The sequence below is a fragment of the Ornithodoros turicata genome, chromosome 3 (assembly GCF_037126465.1).
Source record: "Ornithodoros turicata isolate Travis chromosome 3, ASM3712646v1, whole genome shotgun sequence".
Classification (NCBI taxonomy): Eukaryota; Metazoa; Arthropoda; class Arachnida; order Ixodida; family Argasidae; genus Ornithodoros; species Ornithodoros turicata.
Genome location: NC_088203.1, coordinates 14,714,875 through 14,722,765, shown reverse-complemented (window position 1 = coordinate 14,722,765; position 7,891 = coordinate 14,714,875). Strand labels below are relative to the sequence as shown.

Sequence of the window (7,891 nt, the reverse complement as noted above, 5' to 3'; positions counted from 1 at the left end):
CTTTTTGTTACTGATGAACCTGACGCCTTTCGCCAGAGCCTTTCGCAAAATCTCTTGTGGTGTCAATGTAGCCAGTAGCCTGACCCCAATCGCGAAGCCATGCCTCTTAACAACATAGAGCAGTTTAAATCCAAACTAAGTGATATATTTTTACACAAGAAAAGGAAAAGGAACATGTCCGGATGTCACGCTGTCAAGCGCTTCGGAGTGCTTTGGCCAGAATAGGCGGTGACTCTTCGGCGTTGTCAGATTGCTAGAGACTGGATTATCCTTCAGGACCGGAACGCCGAAGTCAGAAGTTAGAGCCTAACTACATGCTATGGGTTGTCTCGGTGTGCATTCCAGTGTTGACATAGTGCAGCAATATTATATTGTTCCTTATAGTATCAGCCAATAAGGCAAGTGTTGCAATGAACACACACAAACAGAAATATAAGGATGCACCTTTGTTTCGTCGAGCATGCTTCTTGCTGACCGATAACAACTCATATTACAACCTGCTAACAGTGTAGTGTCATTCACACTAGGTAATCATTGTCAGCAATCATATATATTCTCTTAGCGAAGCGCCGTTGATACTCGCATAGTCTACAATGTTTTAGATTCTTATCATAAGACCTCTCATCAACTCTATTTTATTACGCGACAAATGACATTGCTCTTCAGATGCCACAGCCACTTAAAGAAGCAAGAAAAAAATAATAATTTTAAAGTCCGACATAATAAAGAGCTTCCAAATACGATCCAACAAAATAAGTGCTCCCGAAATAAGCAAAGAGGCCCAGTGCTATCGACATAGGCAATGCTGGTAAAGGCTGTTGAAACATCAACAACAGTGCCATAGTCAAAAAGATCCCGACAATGATGAACACATAGCAGAACAGCACGACACCCACGGTTGCATTTCTTGCGGCCGATCCCATGAGGACGCTGTAGAAGACAAAGTCTCCCAGACCCATCTTCATACCGGTTTCTGCCTCTCTGTCTCGCTGCTGGAGCACTCGTTGTCTGCACCTGGGACATACATTCTGCTCCTGTCGCGCATCGGAATGTCTAGAGCGAGTCTTGATAGCCCGAGAGCCGAGGGTTGCTCTCACAGCGGCCGTTGACATAGGAGGGGTCACGTCAACACCGCGATCCGGTGACGACGCGCGGTTGGGCTGAGGCGTAGGGCTTGCAGCCTGCGTTGTTGAACACTGTTGCGGTTCTGCAGAGTTCTTTACGTTGCCCGCAGCCGTTGTACAACTTGCACATATAACGGTCGGTACGATGACACTATAGCACCAGACGGAAGACGTAGAGAAAACAAGTGCCGGGAACAAGGGCTCGTTTCTCTCCTTGGCTGTTTCGAGGAGGATTTTGAGAGGGCCGACGACGCAGAGGACGGCAAAGATATCCCACAGCGATATGAGGGCGAGTAGCATCCACGCAGTCCATGTGGGAAAGGACTCCACCAGAACTAAAGACATGAGCACGGAGACGTACACAAGGTACGTCTGTTGCATGAGGAATGGCCCTTTGTAGTAGAGACACATGAGTCCAGTTACGGCCAAGTTATAGACGATGACCACGACGCTTAGGAGATCAAGCGGAATGTTGAAGTAGATCAGGACCCGACCGAAGTAGTGGTACGTTGTAACGGAAAGTAAGAGTGCTGAGCCAGTCATAAGCCATCCTTTGATTATGTTGGTATGTCCTTCTTTATATAGGAGAACCAAAGTGCAGTTGACAATTACGACCATGGCTAGAAAGCTGAAAGCGTTACCGAATGAGTTCATCAAGAGCAGATTTGCTGGAAACGAACTAGATGGCTGGAAGTTGGAGTACGGCATTTCCACTGCGCTTGTCTCTTCCTTTTTCGGTTTCACTATGTTTACGAGGGCTGCTACCGATAACATGCAGGAGGACACGGCGCATAAAAGTATGATCACATGTTGAAGAATAAGGTTGAAGTCTATCACTGGTCGTGCCATCAGTGGATGTCTGGATGCGGGTAAGGGTCAGCATTGGCGTGCCAAGCTTCCTGTCAGGCCAACTTCTACATCTGTAAATATAGACGTAATCGGTCCTGGTCCCGCGTGCAGGGCCAGAGCTGCATGACGATGACAATACGAGTGCCTTAGAGATGGAGGGATCATGCGAGCGGATTCTGTTTCTGATTCAACAAATATTTATGATGAGATATTCCTCGCGTGTACAGGTATGGAAGTTAGTCTTGAACGCGCTAGGACACCTGGCTTGTTATGGGGATCAAGCTCAACATAGACTGCTCGTAAGTAGTGATGCAGCGAACTTCTTGCGAACATTAAGTTCGCAGTCGAAACCCGCTGGTTCGCGATGTTCGACGAACTTTCGAATTTCAAGCCAGATTCACCTAGGTTCGCAGACTTGACCTTTCTAGCGAAAAGTTAAAAATGCCGTGACTGACATAGCCCTTAAGACTGAAATATCTGTTCGTTAAACATGACAAAACATTGGTTTGGGCTAGTCGGTGCAAGTTCGCGACGAAACGAGCGCAGCACGGACGGGGACCGAAAGAGAACGACGCCACACAGACGCTCCTCACTACACAGTAAACTTTTTTACACTTTTTTGGTGTAAATGGCTTGTCCCATGGCGCACACCTTTTCGGTGTTGCCTTTACACTCAAATGATGGGTGTTTTCTAATACACCCTTTAGTTTAGTGTACTCCTAGTAAAACACTGTTATAATTGGTGTACAAAAACAAAAACACCCTTAAAATGGGAGTATTCCATTGAAAACACCTTTTATGATGGAATTATTTGTTCGCAAATATTCCCTCGCAAATAGTGTAATAGGAGCTTCCGCGGCAGCATATCGACACCACTGGCCGAGGCATGCAGTTCGACGTTCTTGCTTCTATGGCAAGCGGCACCGCGAACACGGTAGACTTCCAGCCGTGGTTCCATCGTAGAACCTAAACCGGAGCGCAATGCGTCGCAAGCACGCCTCGTTAGCTTGGTAACACTGTGGGACCAACCTGGGTGCAGAAGCATAAAGAGACCTAGGGCACCCTCAGTAGCCTATATTGGCGTGTCGGATGGATCATATACTGAAATGAAATTTGTTGGGGCACGTTCGTTACATGTGGTGGGGCGGGAAACGTTTGTAGCGGTGGCGGGAATGTGTTTTTGCAATTAACACTCACGCATGCAACGAGTCAAAGATGTAAGCTAAATTTCTAACATCCCTCCCTGTCAAATACTGTGTTTTTAACTCAGGTTATCGTCTATAATGTGATTACTTGCTGAGCGGAGCTGTGAAACCGGCGTAATTTTTCTCTCACGAAATAACACACCATTTTTAACACCATACTCCCAATTCAAATGGGTGTAAAAAAGGTGCATTCGACGGAAAACACCTGTTTCAACACCCCACTTTACACCCTTAATGATCCACATTGGACAAAACGCGGTGTATGTCGATATTACACCTTTAGTAATGCACTTTTTGCACTCTTTGTGGAATAGAAAAGGGTTTTTTTATAAGAATACACCTTGTTTGAGCAAATAAAGGTGTAAAATGATTTACTGTGTAGCAACTACAGAAAGCTTACTGAAAACAACAATTCTTATAACCGCTACCACAGGAAGTGCCATGGAGCTTGTAATAATGCATTCGCACCTATCCGACATACCCCTTATGCCGTCCGTCTGCTCCCATGAAATCCCATTGAAATCCCATGTTATGAAGACAAACGATCAGGAAAACACGGCTGCTTGTCCGCAGCAGGCGACTCGCAATATATACATATATTTTTCCTTTTCAGATTTCCAATCCACCTTGCGGGTGTAATAAATATGCTATAGCACACAGAAAAATATAAAACGTCGTAATATAAACATAACACGAGTACTTTGCGGCTTTTCGAGTCGTAAAGCACATGCTTGCGCTTCCGTTAATGCGCGCATGCGCAGTCGAACTTCCGCGAACACACTCGAATTTCGCAAACTTTTGCGAACTCGAACCTCTAAAGGCTCATTCACACATGCATTTCAAAAAGCGGCGCCGCCTCAGCGTTCGTGGCGCCGCCGAGAGAGGCCTGTCACACATAGCCGAGCCGCCATCCTGAAAGCGCGCTTGGTTGTTGTTGCTACTTCAAGATCGTACCGACACCTTCAGCTCTCTTGCTCAAAATTTACATTGTGAAGCACGTTATCCATTTTATAATTACCGTGAAGCATTTCTGCTGGAATCATCAATCGTTGGAACGACGGACGCGACCCAATCGCAGAGAAAGAACGGCAGAAGAAGCCAGTCACATGTTTACCTACCGACGACCAACACACGGTCACACACAAGTCGTATTTATTTTCGTCGATTCCGTGGTATGCGCAAATTCCCAGCTCATCGTTGACAGCTCAGACTAGAGCCCTGCGCGGATGAGATTTTTGGCATCCGCATCCGACCCGCATTCGCGCACACGTTATCCGCATCCGATCCGCACCGCAGCATACACAATAATTTACATCCGCATCCGATCCGCTGCGCGAAACGCACCAGCCGCATCCGATCTGCAAAATCCGCACGTTTCGAAGGACGCGTAAAGACCGCAGGAAGCATATGTTGGTATAATTTCGGATGCCTCCATGCTGTCACGGAAGAACTCACAAAAACAAGCAAAGGTAAACATTTCAACAAACGCGACACGGAGAGACTTCTAGAACGCGCGTGGAACGCTACCTCGTCGGTGGTCGCATGGTTCGAGACGCCAGAATACTTTCTCTTCCATCTTGGCCGTGCATGGTCGAAGGCGAACGCGGCGCGCGATACAAATAAATTGCTCGTGGAAAAATCACAGCACGTGGTATATCCGCATCCAATCCGCTACCGATCCGCCGCCTTCTTATCCGCATCCGATCCGCACACCGCAGAAAGTTCAAAATTTTCATCCGAATCCGCATGTATCATGCGGATACCGCGGATATCCGCTTCCATCCGCGGATAGTGCAGGGCTCTAGAGACACCAAACAACTATTGGTGACAAGTAATTTACTCATGCCGTAGCACCAAACACACACACACGCACAAATGACAAAGATCCCACCGCGGTATCGGGAGGCCAGCCGTTGCCCGCCGGCGCCAAAATGAAGCCACCTCCACCCCTCCGATTGGCTGGATGAAAAGCGTTCGCGTTTCTGCCCCCCCCCCCCCCCCCGAAGCTGCAGCACCGAGCGGTTCTCGAAAGGCTCATTCACACATGCGTTTCAAAAAGCGGCGCCGCCTCGGCGTTCGCGGCGCCGCCGAGAGGGTCCTGTCACACATAGCCAAGCCGCCATCCTGAAAACGCACTTCGTCGTTGTTGCTACATCGAGATCGTACCAACACTTCTAGCACTCTTCCTCAAAATTTACATTGTGAAGCATGCTCTCCGTTTTAAAATTATCGTGAAGCATTTCTGCTGGAATCATGAATCGTTGGAATGACAAACGCGACACAATAGCAGAGAAAGAACGGCAGAAGAAGCGAGGCACATGTTTACCTACCGACGACCAACACATGGTTACACACAAGTCGTATTTATTTTCGTCGATTCCGTGGTTTGCGCAAATTCCCAGCTCATCGTTGACAGCTCAGACACCAAACAGCTATTGGTGACAAGGAATTTACTCACGCGGAAGCACCAAACACATACACACGCACAAATGACAAAAGATCCCAGCTCAGTATCGGGAGGCCCGCCATTGCCCGCCGGCGCCAAAAGGAAGCCACCCTCCACCCCTCCGAGCGCTCCGATTGGCTGGATGAAAAGCGTTCGCGTTTCTGCCCTCCGAAGCTGCAGCACGGAGCGGTTCTCGAAAAGCGGCTGGAAACGCTCCGCTGCTCGCGTTTCGCGGCGCCGCGAACGCGAAACGCGCTCAAAAAACGCATGTGTGAATCCAGCTGAAGAGTGGCTGGAAACGCTCCACGGCTCGCGTTTCGCGGCGCCGCGAACGCGAAACGCGTTCAAAAAAAAAACGCATGTGTCAATCCAGCTTAAAGGTTCGCGACATCACTACTCGTAACATATCCTCTGGTGCTACAGGACCTTCATCGGCCTGCGGTTCTGAGAAAGCTTCCCGTGCAGATGCTGGTTCTACACCGAGCTCGAATGAAATCTATTCGAGTCTCTCAGAGTACAATGGACAGGCTTGATAGACTTCAGGCGCTCGCTGCTAAGCTAACGGGACGATGTAATGAATTTGCCGCGCGTTATGGGATAACGACAAGTACAAGATCGGGCTCCAGAACTGTGTGTAGCACGTAGCACTAACCCAATGGGCATGCTCGCAATAAGTTTCCAGTCACGCTCGTCACGGAGAAAAAATAATTTATTATATTGCATCGGTACGGATTTAGATATGGCTGTGATACCAACAAGATTAGGCTCGTTATTTTACTTCCTATATGTACACTTGCTCTGACAACAAGGAATCATAAAAATATTCAATATGCCTAGAAAAATGAGCAAAAACAAGGCCCAGACCCAGCGATATTGGAAGCGCTGGTAGAGCAGACTGAACAACAGCTAAGATCAGAAGTGTGACGCACATGCCCACCAGGACGGCTACTCCAACCGCAATAGCTAGAAGCACGTCGCTGCCGAGAGCCATTTTTCCTACCAGGACGCTGTAGAAAACAAAATCGCCGAGACCGATCTTGATGCCTTCACTCTCTTCGCCAGGTTCTTCTTGCGAACCTAAAGATGTCGCGGGCGACGGCGCGTGCCGCGCTCGCCTCCCTCGGGCAGTGGAGGGAACCATCGGCTCAACTTGCATTTCGTCTAGCTGTTCTCCGAAGATAGGCGGCGTCTCATCGAAATCTGTTTCGTCTGCACGTCCTGCGTCTGATGGAATAGACTGGCGCCTGGAAGCCATGTTAATCAGACTCCCGAAAACCACCGTGGCGAAAACGAGACCGGGCTGCAGACCTTTCTTCCTCTTTTTCGCAGTCTCCACTAGGATTCGCAGCGGGCCCACCACAGTTAGCACGGCGATGAGGTCCCACACTGGGATTATGTGCAGCACGACCCACAGCGTCTGCGGCGGGACGTACGCTAGCAACAGGAGCGCCATGAACGCAGATTCAACGATGAGATAGCCTTGCTGAAGCAGCTTCGGACCGTGACGGTGAACGATGATCACGCCGACGGCAACGAAGTTCCATGTGATGAACGCCACCGTAATATAGTCAATAGCGACGTTCAGCTGAACGAACAGGTTAGCGAAGAACGTAATCGCTGCACTGAAGAGGATGAAACAGGAGCCGATCATGATCCACAACCCGATAACAGCGTAGCAGCCAAAGTAGAAGAGGCAGACCATAACGCAAGTCATGGCTATGATCGTTCCGAGAAGTATGAAGGCGTTACCGAAAGAGTTGACTGTACGCTGCTCCGAGCTCACTCCAGTTTCGGATAAAGGCGTATAGGGGAGTTGGGTTTGCGAAGCGTTGGGGTCGTCGGGGCTTCCGTAGATGGCGAGGGTGACGAGGCACAGACAGCAGAAGACAGCCACGACAAGAGACACCATGTTCCACAGGGCTTCGTAGACAGCCTCCCAGAAGAAAAATGCTTCCTCGGGGGAGAGAAGTCTTTCCTTGCCTTCAGACATCTGGCGTTGCGCACCTTGATCTGGGAGAGGATGAATGGTGACAGCGTGTTCCTCGTCTTTTCAATGGAAGCGTTCCTTCGGTTCGTTCAGCCAACGGTTCAACGCGTGAATGGTCTTCTTTTCCTTCTTCTTCGGTATGAGTACAGAGCGACTACCGCGGGCGGTAGGAAGAAGAGGGTCCAAACGGGGAAATCTCTTGTAGCCAAGCGTCTCGCACCTTTGCTATTAGGTCTTCGGGATGATACTCCCCATGGGCCTTGTTTAAACTGCACGGTCG

At 49.1% G+C, this 7,891-nt stretch overlaps 2 protein-coding genes across 2 annotated transcripts; both read right to left on the bottom strand.

Moving 5' to 3' along the window:
• Nucleotides 1-707: 707 nt before the first annotated feature.
• On the bottom strand, nucleotides 708-1,832 carry LOC135387745 (presenilin-2-like). Its single transcript, XM_064616843.1, has one exon. It carries the CDS (start codon nucleotides 1,830-1,832, stop codon nucleotides 708-710), a length of 1,125 nt encoding a protein of 374 aa, XP_064472913.1.
• A 4,573-nt stretch (nucleotides 1,833-6,405) lies between these two features.
• Nucleotides 6,406-7,614, bottom strand: LOC135387744 (presenilin homolog). Its single transcript, XM_064616842.1, has one exon. It carries the CDS (start codon nucleotides 7,612-7,614, stop codon nucleotides 6,406-6,408), a length of 1,209 nt encoding a protein of 402 aa, XP_064472912.1.
• Between the last annotated feature and the right edge of the window lie 277 nt (nucleotides 7,615-7,891).